Source organism: Drosophila ficusphila, unplaced genomic scaffold, assembly GCF_018152265.1.
Source record: "Drosophila ficusphila isolate 14025-0441.05 unplaced genomic scaffold, ASM1815226v1 contig_758, whole genome shotgun sequence".
NCBI lineage: Eukaryota > Metazoa > Arthropoda > Insecta > Diptera > Drosophilidae > Drosophila > Drosophila ficusphila.
The window spans coordinates 193,983-212,301 of NW_025064700.1; the positions used below are offsets into that span (position 1 = coordinate 193,983).

At 37.2% G+C, this 18,319-nt stretch overlaps 1 protein-coding gene across 3 annotated transcripts in view; it reads left to right on the forward strand.

Annotated features, from left to right (window-relative positions):
- LOC108100843 (protein gustavus) overlaps nucleotides 1–16,503 on the forward strand; it is a 32,910-nt gene extending 16,407 nt beyond the window's left edge. Inside the window, exons 1-3 of one of the 3 annotated variants that reach the window (XM_017204921.2) lie at nucleotides 8,026–8,304; nucleotides 8,622–9,508; nucleotides 16,033–16,503. In XM_017204921.2, the coding sequence (XP_017060410.1) occupies nucleotides 8,285–8,304; nucleotides 8,622–9,508; nucleotides 16,033–16,172 (1,047 nt within the window). In that variant the 5' untranslated portion in view covers nucleotides 8,026–8,284 and the 3' untranslated portion in view covers nucleotides 16,173–16,503. Of the gene's footprint in view, nucleotides 1–8,025; nucleotides 8,305–8,621; nucleotides 9,509–16,032 lie in introns of those variants that run through there. The other 2 variants (XM_043208872.1, XR_006245775.1) reach the window with 2 other exon arrangements.
- The last annotated feature ends 1,816 nt before the right edge of the window (nucleotides 16,504–18,319 follow it).

Below are 18,319 nucleotides of genomic sequence, written 5' to 3' on the forward strand. Positions count from 1 at the left end.
CAATGAGCTCAGAATCCCCATCACCAAAAGACAAAAATGATCTTTAGTGGATATTTAATTTTTTCCACGTCTTCTTGCCTTATGTTATACAAAAATGTACACTGGTGTTGACCGAGAGAACGCCTCGAATTCCGTGATTTAAAAAGTCTCGTGACATAAATCGCCCTGCTAGGTCAACACGATTCACTCGACGCGACACACTATGGACTCGATGAAGTCTTTAGTCAGAGAACACCGTTACGTTTAACTATTGAACACTCTCTAAGGATATGCGCCAAATAACTGTCGCGCTTTACGCTTATCGCAGCAGCATTTAAGTCTTGCCACTACGTTTACGACCGGTCGTTAATTCTAGTAACGGACTATCGCAGTCTGTTGGGAGAATCCTCCCTCCCTTTCCAGAAGGAAAGAAAATGGAAGATGCATGGGGGAATCGGGCTGTGATTCCTTTATTGGGCGATAATCAGGAAGCATCAGGATCAACTTCAAGGTCGTTTACCACAAGATCCGCCTGAACCAGAGGAAACAGCTATAACGGACTCACAAGCAGAAAAAATTTTAATTTAAAAAAAATTTTAGTTTCTATTTCGGGTGTTATGTATCCGCGAACAAGTTCACGGCATCCGATCTTGGCATTACTCACTCTTAATATCACATTAGATCACACTTTAAATTCCTAGAAAAAAAAATTAAATTTAAATGTATTAATGAAATGATAAAATTACCTTAAAAGTGTGAATGAAGTTGTCCCTTATTCTATTTGTCGCGCCAAAAGACGTAATTTGGATCTGGATATTTTTTAAGAAGTGATTGGACTCTGGTGTGGAACCAGAGACTATTGATCACAATGGCTCTGGTGGAAGTTGCAAAGCAGGCTAACCAACCTTGCCACTTGCGCAGCACATTCTTTCCGATTCATTATTGAATTCAAGTGCGTGAAAATGACTGCAAATCGAGTCCATTTTTCTTAGTTTGTAGTAGACGATAACTTCACTTTCGCTGTATCAGCGGTTATATTTTTGGTTCCAGTTATTATTATTAGGTGGCACTACAACCAGATTCGGGTTTTGGCCGACCTCAACGTCTCCCTCCAGGCGCCTCTGCTCCTCGCGCGCCTCCTCCAATCTGAAATTTTCTCTCGAACACTCCAAGCGCTGCTGCATCCGTCAATGACATTTCCCATGCTTCTGCGCCATATAATAGCACGGGTAGGATAAGTGTCTTGTAGAGTGTTAATTTTGTACGGCGAGAGAGGTCTCTATTGGACATTTGCTTACTCAGACCAAAGTAGCACCTATTGGCAAGTATGATTCTTCTCTTGATCTCCAGGCTGACGTCATTTTCGGTGTTAATGGCAGTGCCAAGTTACGTGAACTCCTTGACCACTTCGAAGGTATAGCTATCCACTACCACATGGGAGTCTAGACCCCGCGTCTCCCTGCTTGTCGACAGCATATACTTCGTCTTGCCCTCGTTTACCGCCAAACCCACTTTTGCCGACTCTTTTTCGATAGCCGAAAATGCAGCAGTGACATCACGCTTGCTGCGGCCAATGATGTCAACATCATCGGCATACGCAAGGAGCTGGACACTTTTATAAAAAATAGTGCCAGATCGATGTACACCGGCTTTCCGCAGTACCCCTTCCATCACGAAATTGAAGAGATCGCACGACAGGGGGTCGCCTTGTCTGAAACCTCGAACGGTATTAAAAGGTTCGGAGAGGTTCGTTCCTACCTTGACAGAGCTGATGGTGCTGCTCAATGTCATTCTGCAAAGACGTATTAGCTTTGCAGGAATACCGAACTCAGACATGGTGGCATATAGGCGTTCCCTCGTCGGGCTATCGAATGCAGCTTTATAATCGACAAAGAGATGGTGTGTGTCGATGTTATTCTCGTGGGTTTTTTCCAGGATTTGGCGTAATGTGAAGATCTGGTCTATGGTAGACTTACCAGGTCTGAAGGTCCAATCAATGCGTTGGTATCCGGCTTCAGTCGTTCACATATTACGCTTGATAGGACCTTGTATGAGATGGTAATCAGGCTGATTCCCCGGTAGTTGGCGCATATCGTCGGATCATCTTTTTTCAGTACAGGACAAAGGACGCTGAGATTCCAATCGTTGGGCATGCTTTCTTCTAGCCATATTTTGCACAAGAGCTGATGCATGCATCTTATCAGCTCTTTGCCGCCGGCCTAGAACAAATCTGCTGGCAGTCCATCAGCACCGGCTGCTTTGTTGTTTTTGAGCCGCATTATAGCAACTCGGGCCTCCTCATGGCTAGGTAATGGTATATCCACATTATCGTCGATTGGTGGTATCGGGTTGCTTCCTCGAATGGCGGGATTGGTGCCGTCATCGCCTGCTAGCAGCTTCGAGAAATGCTCCCTCCATAACCTCAGCGTGCACTGCGTATCCGTAACCAGACTTCCATTTTCATCCCGGCAGTTATATGCTCTGATCTTGAAATCTTGTGTCAGACGGTTGACTTGTTGGTAGAATTTTCGAACATCATTCCTGTCCTGCAACACCGCAAGTTCCTCCCACTCTCGCCTTTCTTGCTCCCGTTTTTTCCGTCTGAAAAGTCGCCTCTCTTCCTTCCTTTTTTCCCTGTAACGTTCACACGTAGCTCGTGTTGCGCCAGACTGCAGCATTTTTCTGTGGGCGGCGTTTTTTGCCGCAGCTGCGAGGCGTCACTCCTTGTCATACCAATGGTTCCGAGTGGGTGGGCGCTTGAACTCAATGGGTGGTTCAGGAGCAGCTCGCATGGAGTGGGATATGTGCGCCCAGAGTCCGCCGGCATCAACAGGGAGAGGGATAGGTTGGTGGAGCAGTTCCGAGAGGTGAGTGGAGTAGGCTATTGCTGTCCGTTGTGATCGCAGCCTATTGACGTCAAGCTGTCGTTGCGTGATGGGGCGTATGTTTTTCGCTCGGCATAGCCGCATGCGTATTTTGGCTGCAACAAGATAGTGGTCCAAGTCAATGGAGACTTCACGGAACCTACGCACGTCCATCACGTGTCACGCATGCCTTCCGTCTATCACAGCGTGATTAATCTGGTTGCGCGTTTTTTGATCAGGGGACAGCCATGTGGCCTTGTGGATATCGAGGTGCCGAAATCTAGTGCTTCTCACTACCATGTTTCGCGCTGCGGCGAAGTTAATTAGCCTGAGACCGTGTTTCGAGGTGGTCTCATAGAGGCTGAATCGACCTACGGTGGGGTCTTAGATGCGTTTGCCCATCCTTTGCGTTGAAGTCCCCGAGGATGATCTTCACGTCGTGGTCTGCATCCTTAACAATATCGTCTTTCTCTTTCTTTCTGCGCGCAAATTATGCTAAGATCTAGCTTTGACGCGGATTGTATCCAGCCGTTTACTCACTGTGGTTAAACGAAGAGACGTGGTGGCGAAGTCTCCGACTCACTACAAATCCGCATCCAAATTCGCGCCTCTCCGCATGGCAGCTGTAGCAGATATCGGAGTTTGCTCGCTTGGAGCAACCTTGTCCTGTCTATCTCATTTCCTGGATGGCGGTAATGTCAGCCATTAATTTTTCAAGGGCATCCGCCAGTTGGATAGAGGAACTTCCCCAATTAAGGGCCGGACATTCCAGGTGCATATCCTCAAATTGTAGTCCTTTTTCATTTTGCGGTGGTCGTCAACATAAGGGGGAATCTTATCCGAGGCTTTCGCTTTGGTCTTCACTGGGCTCCACACATTAGCTTACTATCTAGCGGATGCTAAGATAGCTACCCAGGAGGCACCACGAGGAAGCTGTGTGTCAACTTGCAATCATTCGAAAACAGAGATAGCTCTGGCGGCCACCAAGTTGACCGCGATCAGAACACTTTACTCTGTACGAATGAAGCCCATCCCATTATATGTAATATCCCTGAACATTAAAACACTTGCTCAATGACACTCCAATCTGTGGATCCCATCCCTCAAGTGAAAATCCGGATGGTCTTCAAAATACGCTTCAACAGTTATGACCTCTTCATTTGACGAAAAACGCTTGCCACGCATACATTTTTTTGAGTTCCGGATAAAAAGGGAATTAATGGGGGCCAAATCTAGTGAATACGGTGAATGCTGCAACAATTTGAACTTTTATTATGGATTTTAGTAATTGTCAAAATGCTTTTTTGACACGATGCATTCTCCTGTCCTGATGATTTTTTGTTTCTGCAAACCTGGTATTTTTTCACGAATTTTTGTTGCAATAATAGGTTCACACCACTCTTTAGCCTTTCTCATGAATCGTCTCATGAAGTCTCATGAATCGACGCATAAAATCCACATTATCCTTTCTAAATCGCTCCGAAAAATCGCATTCTTACTTAAATTATGGCTCATACTGCCTTATTGGATATTATTAGTCTCTACTAAATCCCTCTCAGTTAATCGACGATTTTCCAAAACCATATCCTGTATTTTGGCTATGATTTCTGATCGACATCAAGACTTGTACAACCACGTTTAAATTCAGCAAGCCACTGTTCTACGGTTCTAATTTTAGGCGAACAATCAATTTACACCTTTAACATTAGTTTGTTCATTTTTATTGGCGCTAAAAAAAACAAAAAACAAGAATTTCACTGCACGATATTCAATTTTTTCCATCGTAAAAATGGCTTGTAAGCAAAGCATGAATTAACAGATTGAAATGAAACTTAATATATATATACCTATTATTTAGGAAGTTCTACGAAAACACACTGTAGTTATTGTTGTTGTTGTTATTCTTTTTTTTCATAATAAAAATTACGTCTATTAAAGTACTCATCCACTCTTCTCAACACATCAACCGGAATATTGACAATAGCATATCGACTGTTGTTCAGGTGATTTATATTCCGTGGTTGATCGACAAGGGATTTCAAATAACCAAAAAAAAAAAAACAAAATCATCGAGTCAAATCTGTAGCAAATGCATGCTTGCGAGCCGAACGCCGAGGAGAACGCTTAATTGACTACCTCACTCTTTCCACAGCTTCTGCTGGTGCTGGTCTATTCAAGTCCAGTTCTGAGTTTTAGCGACACTTCTACACTTCAGAAATAAGTTGACTGAATGAATGAAATTACGTCCAGCACCGAGTCTGGGAGAAAAAATTTCGAAGCGAGCGCGAAAGGGACGTTGCAAAGCAACAATTGAGCGACCTTCCCGACGGCGAAGGCCCGCTGCTCTAAAGACCACAGCATAATGTAAACTGACGAGAATGGAACAAACTTGAGGACGTCCCCCTTCAGATGCGCCCCTCCCGCTCCTCTACCTTCTTAACTCAAAGGTCCTCATTTTTCACAAATAAATAAGTTTCTCTGGTACGTCCGGTACATAGCCGGCCCAAGGACACTCGGAATATAAGTCACTGATTAAAAATTGTGACTTCAGTTCAATTTTGACCTCAACAAAGGTATAAAAAGTTAGTAGCTGTTGCACCTTCCTGCCTGAGTAATTGATATATAACTGGTTAACCCTGACAATTTGAATATCTGCGAATATAGCGAGCCCGCTCGACCAACGCTGAAACCGCAACCTTACCTCAAACAATGAGAGAAAAAAATGTTTCGTCGACGCATAGGAATTACGGAAATTTACTGATTCAAATGTTTCATTAAAATCGAGAAACTTATTTGCTACAAGAACTTAATGCGGGTAAGAAACAAGATAAGTACAAATCCTTAAGAAGGCAATTATGTCCAAGTTTGCTGAATCGGAAATGGTGATTACCTTTCAAGTAAGTTGATGCTGTATTTTTAACTGACAATCAACTTCGATAATCAAGAAATCGAAAGAAATTAAGGAAATTACACAGCTCCCAATTTTAAACAAATGATCAAATGATCCCCACTATTTGCTAGGGCTAGAAGACTTAATCCCGCAATCCGAGATGGTTCATTTGAAGTTTCGATAGTCGATTGGTTTTTTGTGCCATATTTTTATTTTAACGGCATAGAACACCTACCAAAGAATTTCAATTATTTTCAATCACTTCAGTACTTCTGTTGTCAGAGTAGCTAGAACTAAAAATACCATCGCTGATACACCGTCTTAAACATCAAAACACTCAATCCCTTTTCAAAACACGAAGATTTTTTAGTGACGTCGCTCACCTTTCCAGCATGTTACACTTTTGACCCAAAGACTTGATTATACAAAAATGGATTAATCATAGACGATTACCCCAATTACTGCCCAACAATCATTGACCGTTAAACTCGGTAGCCTGAAGACATTGCTATCGCGGACATGCAAGTAAGCCCGGTATTATCAACACTTATCGGGACGGGAATCTCAAGATATGGAGTCCCGGCTCATATCACGATATACCAAAGTAGACAGGGTCATCAGATCCAATCGTCTATTAAGGACTAGAAATTGCCACGATTAACCATAAGTCATGACACAACCCAGCCTTTATAAAAGCGCAGCAGACCTTATTATCCCCAATCTATTCAGTGAAACAAGAGATAATTGATACTCTCCGCTATTTCAAAAATCAAACTGAGTGTTTAAATTAAAAACAAATTAAAGATTAAGATTTATTTAGATTTAAAGAAAGACCAATTAAAGATTAAGATTTATAGAAACACTAAGTGTAAGAATATAATTGCTTAATTTCGATAGAATTCAATAATAAGTTATTATTTTTAAAACTTATTCCTCTTTGGATATTTTGTAATTAATTTTTTTAACTTAGTTGTAACAGTTTTTTAATTAATTTATGGAGCGGAATTGCCTTTTCTTAAATACAGTAGAATCCTGTTATAACGACTCTTATAGTGTCCGTCCGGGTTATGCGACGAAAACTCGATGGTTTGGTTGGTCCCCATACAAACTTATATGAAAGGGCTTCCGCTTAGTGCGTTTCCGTTTTTAGCGACAAACTGCTTATAGAAACCAAATTTTTCTAAAAAAATTAAAAAATTCAACCGGATATTGCGTTGTGCCGAAAAAAATACAGTGCAATAGTGCCAAATTTAAGCATCAAAACACGCTGTTAGAAATGTATGTATTTATTAGTGATCGGCACCCTTGCGTGTGTGCGTAGCAGCGACGCGAAGGATCTTAAACTGTCTCTGTTAGATTTTGCTGTCTCTTTAACAAGGCTGCTGCGAGAGAAAGAGAGAGTCAAAGTGCAATGCCGACGATGTGCAATAATAAGCTCATTCAGTTTTCAGTATTATGAAAATTTTTAGTTTTAATTAAAATTAATTTGATTTGTTTTAAAAACCTATTACGAGGACGGCAACCATAAATAAACAAACAAAAAAAATTTTTTGTTCCTTTTGCTTTGTGCGTCTTCAGGGTATAACGACAAAAAATCGACTGTCCCTTGAAAGTCCTATGACCTGATTCTACTGTAATTTTTTTTATAATATTGCGGTCGGTTTCTTATCAATAAGAACAGTACCTAGATTCTTGTGGTATGTATTGATAGTAAAGTATTAAGGTATTCGTGAACAAAAATTTTGCAAATATTTCGTTATTAATTAGCTTTGTAATTGCATTACTCGAAATAGGCAAATTCCACTGCAGCTTAATATAGACTGACTCCACTGCATTTGGTCGTTTTCTGTTCGCTTGAATAATTATGTTATTGGGATGCAGAATTGTTCCTTTGAGCTCCAACATATTCTTAGCTGATGTTTTAAGCTAATTTATGAAAAACTTATATGTAATGAAATAAACACGTTAAATAAAATAAAATGTAATATTATCTTCTAGAAAGATAGTCATATATCTTATCCAAAAACATTTTTAAACAAAAGTAGACTTTCCCCTACATTATGAATCAAAATCTTTATATTTGCCTTATATGTTAGAATTCTGTCAAGACTAATCTTGACATTATTAAATGATTTATGCATAACTTAATGAACAAACAAAAATCCTGCAATTAGAAACCGATGGTGCTTTGTGAGAAACAGGTATACATACCAACATTGATGTGGTTTAGCACACATTTAATTTTTTTTGTCGCGTGTGCGTGGCCTTTAAAAATAGATTCTTTTGATTGCAGTAAACACCCTGTGTGCTACCATTCAGTCTTGTAGTTCAAACGGTCCATTCTTAGGCGTTGATTTTCACATAAATATATATCTCTTGTAATTATTTGAATAAAGTTCGATTTAGGTGGCATATTTTATTCATTCGTTTGCATATTAGCTCAGTGTGTATATAAACAATGAACTATATTATTCGGCAATTAGCTAAGAGAGGAAATAAGTAATTTTTCCAAGACGCCATTTTGTCGAATTTTAAATTTACTGATTTTCAAATGGAATTTGGCAAAAAAAGGTAAATGTTTTTAAATAAGGGTTCGATTTTAATAATTCGAAGTGTTTTGGTTTATAAGTAATGAAGAGAAAACTGCTTTAGTTCGCATTGAAAATAAGTTACAGATTAAAAACAAATTTACAAATCTTTATGTTTGTGTATGTACATAGTATATTTATTGCCTACATTTATGTGCTTACATTTTTTTCATGCAGCTCATTATTTTATTAGTCAGTTAATCATTAAAGTTATAGTTTGTATTTAACGTATAAACAAATGTATGTATCAATATTTATGGCCTAAACTTTGAGCTGACTCTAATCATAAACTTTTTTCAGGTATAAGGGTGGTCGGACACCTATTAGGTCCAGTGAACGGCGACGTCCTCAAAGTGTTTCATCAACATCGACTCTATCACCGAGAGTTGTGTTGTCGAGATTGGAACCCAGAGAGTTTGAACGTCTACGATTATCCTACAAAGTTGCAATTGACCAAAGAAGATCTAGAAGCTGCCGTGGTATGAACATGGGTCAAAAAATTAGTGGTGGAGTCAAAACAGTCAGTCGTAATGATTCACAGTCAACCTTTAAACCAATTATACCAAGAGAGTTACAAGCTGATTTTGTCAAACCAGCGCGCATCGATATTTTGCTTGATATGCCTCCGGCGACTAGAGATTTACAGCTCAAGCATTCGTGGAATTCAGAAGATAGGTCGCTTAACATTTTTGTAAAAGAAGACGACAAGTTAACATTTCATAGGCATCCAGTCGCTCAAAGTACTGATTGTATTCGCGGAAAAATCGGGCTTACCAAAGGATTGCATATTTGGGAAATCTATTGGCCAACACGTCAAAGAGGGACACATGCTGTGGTTGGCGTATCTACTTCTGATGCGCCTTTACACTCAGTTGGATATCAAAGCTTGGTTGGATCGACTGATCAAAGTTGGGGCTGGGACTTAGGAAGAAATAAATTGTACCACGACTCAAAAAACTGTGCTGGGGCCACGTACCCAGCCATATTGAAAAACGACGAAGCTTTTTTAGTTCCAGACAAGTTCTTAGTAGCCTTAGATATGGACGAAGGAACATTAAGCTTTATTGTTGATCAGCAGTATCTTGGAATTGCATTTAAAGGCCTGAGAGGAAAAAAATTATATCCAGTCGTTTCGGCAGTGTGGGGTCACTGTGAAATAACAATGCGCTACATTGGTGGATTAGATCGTAAGTACATTTATTACTAATTTTAATATTATATATCTATATTTTTGATCAGCATCACGATCTGAATCGAAATACGTCTGCACCTCTCCGGGTGTCTGTTTCTATGTAAACTAGTCTCTCAGTTTTGAAGCAATCTTCCTGAAACTTTACCAAAAGTTGCGTAGTTATTGCACGCAGTATATACAGTGGCGAGCAAAAGTGAGTGCATGTTCGCAAAACTGACTTTCGTCGTCAATAAAAACGGAACGGTACGAGATAATTTAACAAACTAAATTTTTTTATGTTTACTATTTTATTTATAACAAATGTGAAAAAGAATCAATATCATATAAGGTAAATTCTAAAAGTTAGAAAGAAAAAACCAAAAAAACACGCATAAACTCACTTTTGCACGTTTAACCCAAATTATTTAAATATATCCATTTTAATATTTGGTCCGCAAACCCTTATTAGCCATAATTTTATTAATGCATTTTGGCATTCCCTCTACCAAATTTTTTATAACATCTTCAGGGATTTGTTCCAATTCCGATGTTACACGTTCCCAAAGGTTGGCCATGTTTCTTGGGGCTGTTTCTTACTGCCGGAGCCGTTTTTTCAAAATTGATCAAAGATTTTCAATCGGATTGAGGTCTGGACGTTGTGCTGGCCTCTCCATTAGCTGAAAATGTTGTTTGCCAAACCATTTTTTGACAATTTTCGGTGTGTTTCTCGGACTGCAGCTCAAAAAAGGCGAAATATGACTCCCAAACCGCTAGTCAAAGGTAGAAAAAAAATTATTGACAGACTCAGATGCTCGACTTATGATGTCCAAAATGTGAAAAGTCAAGCTGCTCATACCAAAGGGTGCTTCTATGGCCATTAATAAAAATGTTAGCCAGTGGACGGCCAGGAGAGCACTGCATAACATTGGTTATGTGTCAATCGTTAAACCTGCATTATCTGCATAGAACGTTAAAGCATAATTTGATATGCTAAAGACGACAAAAACTGGACTACTGATGATTGGAAACATGTTATCTGGTCTAATGAATCCAAGTTTAACCGTTTTCAATCAGATGGAAAGAAATACTGCTGGTGCAAGCCCGGTGAACGTCTTCAAAGGCACCATGTAAAGCAAACTGTAAAACATGGCGGCGGAAACAAAATGGTTTGGGGATGCTTCACATGGTGGCATGTTGGCCCTCTGCATTTGGTAGAAGGTAAAATGCGAAAAGAGGACTACCTAAAATTTTAAAAAATCAATCTTCCCAATTTTATGGAAAAATATGCTTATCCTGAAGACTAAATTGTTTTTCACCAAGAAGGGTGATCCAAAGCAAACAGCGAAAATTGTCAAAAAATGGTTTGGCAAACAACATTTTCAGCTAATGGAGTGGCCAGCACAACGTCCCGACCTCAATCCGATTGAAAATCTTTGATCAATTTTGAAAAAACGGCCCCGGCAGTAAGAAGCAGCCCCAACAAACATGGCCAACCTTTGGGAACGTGTAACATCGGAATTGGATCAAATCCCTGAAGATGTTATAAAAAATTTGGTAGAGGGAATGCCAAAATGCATTAATAAAATTATGGCTAATAAGGGTTTGCGGACCAAATATTAAAATGGATATATTTAAATAATTTGGTTCAAACGTGCAAAAGTGAGTTTATGCGTGTTTTTTTGGTTTTTTCTTTCTAACTTTTAGAATTTACCTTATATGATATTGATTCTTTTTCACATTTGTTATAAATAAAATAGTAAACATAAAAAAATTTACTTTGTTAAATTATCTCGTACCGTTCCGTTTTTATTGACGACGAAAGTCAGTTTTGCGAACATGCACTCACTTTTGCTCGCCACTGTAGGTCGGAACGGGCCAAGAGATTTAAAAAAAAAAACTACGAGCTTGTTTTTGGTTATATCGACTAGATCGTGTTTTTTAACTACTATCGAATTTCGAATTAAATTCTATCAAAATCGTATAACTGTATCGTATAGCTGCCACAGGATAGATCGAAAAATATATATATAAGTAATGGAAAAAAAAATGATAGCGTCGTTGTTTTTTATCCCACGAGCATGTTTTTAGGACATTAAATTTTTAAACTACCCTTGAATCGAGAAAAAAATGTGTATAAAAATCGGACAGGAATATCATAAGGCTCGAAAAATCTATATAGAATTAACGAAAATAAAATTATAACGGCGTTGTCTTTATTCAGAAAAGCACGCTTTTTGGAATATAGAGTTTTAACGAATCTTAAATTTCGAATTTAATTTCATAAAAATTGGATGACTATATCATATAGCTGTCATATGGACAACCCTCGAATAAATAGAAAATCGTCATTTTCGTTATTTTGATCGATGTATTTCATGACTGCAAGGGTGTATTACCTTCGGCTAGTCGAAGCTTGCCCTTCCTTTCTAGTTTTTAAATAAAAATAAAAAAAGAAAGAATGTCTACATTTTCATAATAAAACTTTTAATAAGTAAAAAGGTCTTAAAGGTTTTACAATTTTTATTTTTACATTTTTTTTTTAATTTTTTTTCTGTTTAAAAAAAAAAAAACAAAAAAAATGCTTTTATAGCTAACTGAACTGAAAACTTCTGAAATAATTTGAATAAGAAAGAAATTATATTACAGTAGCAGCAGAAGATCGAACAATCAATCATAATTTTGTATCTTAACACCTTCTCGCCGACATACCGCCACTGAGGGACGCCACCTCCCGCCCCTTTTTTGTTTTTTCAATTTCAAATTTTGTTCTTCTCAAAATAATTGTATTTTCACAGAAAAAAATTTTAGCTTTGTATCTTTAACAGTTTTCTCAAAAATTAAAAAAAAAAAAGTGTAATTTTTCGGGTTCACAAGGTGAGAACCTGCCAGAACCTATATCCAGTTGAAATTTTGAAAAAATCAAAATTTTTCTTTGCCGATTTTGAATATATATGTATCAGAGAACTGCAAAAATCACTATTTTCTTGATTTAATCATACGCGAACTTTTTCAATCAACTCAACTCAATAAAAAACATTGATGAGTGAAAATCAACTCATTTTGCTGTACGCATCATTCCAATCAAAAAAGTGAGCATGTTTGACGAAAGCTTCATTCGGATCAATTCGAGTTGATCGTGTATGAGTAAACGATTAGCGACAAGATGACACAAAGTGAGCATTACGAATGCAATGCATGTATAGTAACAATTTCTATGCGAGCTTCTTGAAGCTTGTTGTTGCTTGTTTTTTTTGTCTTCCTCCTTTTTAGTCAAATTCTTCGTTTCGCTATGACTCATATTTCATTTTTGTAATTCATAATTAGTTGCATTTTTTTATTTGATTGATATGGAGGGTATCATTGAAAAAGTTCACCTTCTTCTTCGCACATTTCATCTGTGGAAAAAGTTCCGTTTGCTGCACGCATGAGTAAAATCATACGAGTTGATTTTTGTGAGTTGAGTACTATTCTTGTTCAAGAAAATGATTGTTGAACCGAATGATGCTGAACACGAGCCGAACAATTTGGAGTGAAACAAAAAATCGCTCGCACCCGAGTTGATTTAAAATTTACAACGAAAATGTGAGCGCATGCAAGTTTGATCGGCTGATCCGAACAGTGTGATTATTCGGCTGTTGAACGCGTACGTATTTAGGAATATTGTCTGAAAATTTCAAAGTAATCCGGTAAATTGTTTCGGAGTAATAAGCGTATTTGTGAAGACGTCTCCGACGTAGTTCAAATAGTAGCCAAAACTTTAAACGCGTTTTTCTCGAAACTATGTTTTTAAAGTCGGTGAGGAAAATGTCTCCGACACGGCTTGACTGATTGACTTCAAATTTTCACAGTCTCTTCTTAGATATTTTTTTCAGTATGACACGGGGAATTTTGGGTCCGACAAAAATTGTGATTTTTTTAGTCACTTTAAAGTGTACATTTTCGTGCCAAAAACTAAGTTTTACGTTTGGGAAGCCGCCATTTTATCCTTTCGGTTTTTTGAATTTCTGATAATTTGGATCAGAGATATCTTCCTCACCGCAAAACACCTTTTTGAAATGGACCTTTAGGAGATCCTCGACAGGATCGATTCTTAAACTACGTAAAATTATCTAACTTTTCAAGCAAGCCGAAGCTTATATACCATTGCAGTCATCAAATATTAGGTTGTTTGGTAATGACATACCGGTTTTTACACTCAAATTTCGCGCTTCGCTTGTGAAGTCAAATATCATCGTACCTGGCCATGCTGTATATCGTTTATTGTTTACACGAGCTTCCACGTTAAAAAACTACAATCGATTGAAATGGAGTTCACAAACGCAGAAATTCGGGCAATTTTGAAATTTTATTTCGCACAGGGAAGCTGCGGAATCTCGCAGACAGATTATTGCTGTCTTAGGAGATAACAAACTTTCGATTTAAACTGCTGAACAGTAGTTTAGGTGATTCCGAAGTGTCAATTTTGATACCGAAACACCCAAGCCTTCCGGACGACCAGTGAACGTTGATCCGGAATAAATCATGGAAATAGTGGATCGAGATCGTTATGTGACGTAAGCATGGAAACCGTCCATAGGCATTTAAAGTCGAAAAATTTAACAAAAAAGCCTTTTCGACCATGTACAGTCGAATCCCGATAATTCGTACCGCGCTAAATCGAAAATCGTGATAATTCGTAAAAAATTCGGTTCCCTTGAAAAAATCTCGATAAATCGAATTCCCGTCTAATTCGTAAAAAAAAAAAGTGATCCCCTTGCCATTTCGAGTTATCGGGACTCGACTGTATTAATCTGCGAATCTTTGTTGCACCGTAATAAACTCGACTCATTTCTGGATCGAAGCACGGTGAGTCGTCTCAAACGGTGGCAAAGCCAGGACTGACGGCTCAGAAGGTGTTGCTGAGTGTATGGTGGGATATCAGAGGAATTATCTATTATGAAGTGTTGCCCTATGGCCAAACCATCAATTCTGACCTCTACTGTGAACAACTGGAGCGATTGAAGATTGCACTTGAACAGAAGCGGCCAGCCATGGTGAATCGTAAGGGCGTTGCGTTCCATCATGACAACGCCAGGCCCCATACATATTTGGTGGCGCGTCACAAGCTACGGGAGCTTGGTTGGGAAGTGTTAATGCATCCACCTTATAGTCCGGACATTGCCCCAAGCGATTACTAACAAAAAATTGAGTTCAAGGGAGGATTTTGAAAATCGAATCGCCGAGTTTTTTGCCAGTAGGGACAAGGACTTCTTTAGGAGAGGGATATACAAGTTACCATCAAAATGGCAGAAAATCATCGAAGACAACGGTACATATAGCACTTAAATCGAACAATGCTAACTATGTTAAAATCGTCCTCAAAAATCAATAAAGAAACCGGTATGTCATTATCAAACAACCTAATACTTATGTCAACCAAAATACATAAAGGCTAAACAACATCGAAGCTATGACGATTTTTCTATTCATTTTCCATATTTTCGACTATTCTTCATATGACAGCTATATGATATTATCGTCCTTTTTTGATGAAATTTAATTCGTTATTCAAGAGTCGTTAGAAAGCTCTGTTTAAAAATCATGCTTGTCTGATGAAAAACAACGATGTTATAATTTTAGTTCCGTTATTTTTATATAGATTTTTAGATCTTTCCTATGTTAGCTATATGATAACGTTACCGGATTTTAATGAAATTTTTTTTCTCGATTTAAGGATTATTAAAAAAAACTCCATATTTTGAAAATCATGCTCGTTAAATCGAAGTAAAGGGACCCCTCTGACCACATAAAGTATATATATTCTTGATCAGGATCACCATCTGATTAGATCTAAACGTGTACGTCTGTCCATTGTCTGTTTCTATGTAAGGTAGCCTCTCAGTTTTTAAAGCTATAGAGATGTGTAGTTATTGCATATAAGCTTTAGCAGACGAAGCTAGCTTCCTTTCTTGATATATATTTAACAAACCAGCTTTATAAAAACAATAGCCCCTCTACGAAAAACAGACCAGCGCTTTAAAATAGTACCTAACATCTATACACGAGTGTCATCTCGTTTTTACCGCAAGTGATACATACGGAGCTTTTTGTCCGTAAACCCTTAAATTTGGCATTTTGAGTGCAAAACTGCCTGTAATACCGATTACGCACGGGCTGCGGTTTGGTAATTTTTCTTGCGCATGCATCCCTAAAAAACAGCTGAAATCAGCGATTTACCGCACGGACGATAGGCACGAAAAATGCCAATTTTAGGGGTTCTAGGACAAAAAAGAAATTATATATTCGTCAAATGTATATGCGGTATTTAAAAAAAAATGAGAAACGTAAGAACCCACTTTACTTTTCCAGAAAAAAAAAATTCGCACTTTGTAATAAAAATCCTAATTTTGTTGACATATAATTACGATGGTAAATAGTTTCTTTGAAAAAAAAAAACGAAATGTAACTTCGGTAAAGCTTGACGGATTATAGATCTGCAATGTTCACTTTAATTTTATAAAATAAATAAATATTTACTCAAGTTTTTTTGTATCTTTTAAGCTGAACCCTTGCCTCTAATGGATTTATGTCGAAGAACTATTCGGCAAAAAATCGGCCGCGCGAATTTGGAGGAGCGTATTCAACAACTTCAACTTCCTTTATCTATGAAAACATACTTATTGTACAAAAACCGTAGATAATAGTTTTAATAAGTAAAATATGAACCAATTTTGAATTTTGCTGTATGTGATGAAAACAGTAAAAACTAATTGTGTTAGCTGGTAATAGTATTAGATCAATGTTAGTTTGTCAGTCTTCTAACAGGAAAAGTATAGGTATATTAATCTTAAAAATACTTTTATTTAGATAAAAACAAAACTATTGTAAATTTAAGATGCATGAAAATAATATTATGTATAAACTATGACTTATCAATTCGTAATAATTGGAGAATGTAACGTTATTTATGCTCAATTCGTGGTATATTAAAAAATGTTTGTAAAAAGAATAAAACATAATCTGCAGTTTTTAGTTTATTATGTTTATGAATATTTGAGCTTTAAATTAGAAAAGATCATATAAAGTTAAAATTACTTTTAATTTTTAAAATAAAAAAAGTTCTTATTTCAGGAATTATAAAGTTTTTACTCATTTTCATTCCCAGAAAACCAAAACATTGACTAATGACGTAGTTTGCAACACAAGTTGTCTGCTAAATGGTTCACGAAAATTAAAAACAATTCTTTTAAAAAACTATAAATAATGGCTTTAAAAATCCAAATTCGAATATTTGATTTTTTTTTAAACAGAGTTTGTATAATAGTGAAGTTAGTTTTTAAATAATGTACTTATGCATTTTACTTTGTTTTGTAAGGATATTATAAAAATTGAAGACATTTAATAAAAAGCCCTAAGCCAACTGAAGCATTAAATTGATTTTACTTTTGTAAGGAAATATCATTCTAAAAGTTAAAAAAATAGTATTACTTTATTCTTGCCATTCCCGCCTCGTCCCAACAAATCCCTGCTCTACAGCGTCCATACACAGTCATACAAAATTTACTCAGCATTAGATATATAGCATAAAATTTAATGATTGTCCCTGGAGGGACAGATTTTAAATAAACTCTGGAGAGAAAAAAAAAATTAGATATATAGTACATCTGTAGGAAAATTAATATTTAGGAAAATGAGTTTTAATATTTTCACTTTCTTGCCATGCTTTTCCTTTTGCGGGTTCTAATATTTGTGTAAATTATAAGGAATGTGGATTCTGTTCTTCGAGATTATAGTTATGTTGATTAGAGGTGTTTTAGGGATTTCTGGGCTTCTCTACAGGATACATACTAGGTGTGTTCAAAAAGTATACCGAATTTTGAATTTTCGAGGGTTACCTCGTATCGAATTTCGATTTTTTTTTGTGGCGTTATGTTGGTACTCATGTCTTTCACTTATGCCGACAAGCTCGGCCATTTTGAATGTACACTTAATTGTTGACATATTCAAAAAAATGGATCAAAGAACCTGTATCAAATTTTGTGTGAAAAACGAAATTAAGTGCGTGCGTGCATTCCGAATGTTGACTGTGGCATACGGAGAAGCTACCTTGGACCGAAGCACCGTTTATCGGTGGTACAAAATGTTCTTAGAAGGCCGAGAAGATGTGAACGACGAAGAGTGTGCCGTACGCCCGAGCACTTCAACAACAGACGAAAAAATTAATTAAGTGGAGAAAATGGTATTGGCCAATCGTCGAATCACCGTTAGAGAAGTTGCTGAGGACCTAAACATATCGATTGGCTCGTGCCATTCGATTTTTATCAATGATTTGGGCATGAGGCGGATCGCCGTGAAATTCGTACCAAAATTACTCAATTGCTAATGAGATGTTAAACTCTGTCCGCGACGACCCAATTTTGCTCCAGAGGGTCATAACTGATACGACGTGGAAACCAAAGCTCAATCATCTCAATGAAAACTGCCGCACGAACCAAGACCGAAAAAAGCGCGCCAAGTTCGGTCGAGTGTGAAAGTTTTGCTGACAGTTTTCTTCGATTGCAGGGGCGCACAGTGGGCGATTTGGTCTCGCTAGCGGCATTTAATTAATAACTTCTAAACTAAAATAGATGTCTTCAGTCGGTTTTTTTCACTGATCAGAGAAAAATCATAGAATTTTTTAGATAAAAAATATTTTTTTTTTAATTTTCTTTTATTTTTTTTTATTTAAAAAAAAAAAAATTTTTTTTTTATTTATTTATTTAAAAAAAAAAATTTTTTTTCGCATAAAAAAAAAAATTTTTTTTTATGTAAAATTTTGTTTTACTTTTATTTTTTAAACTTTAATTAA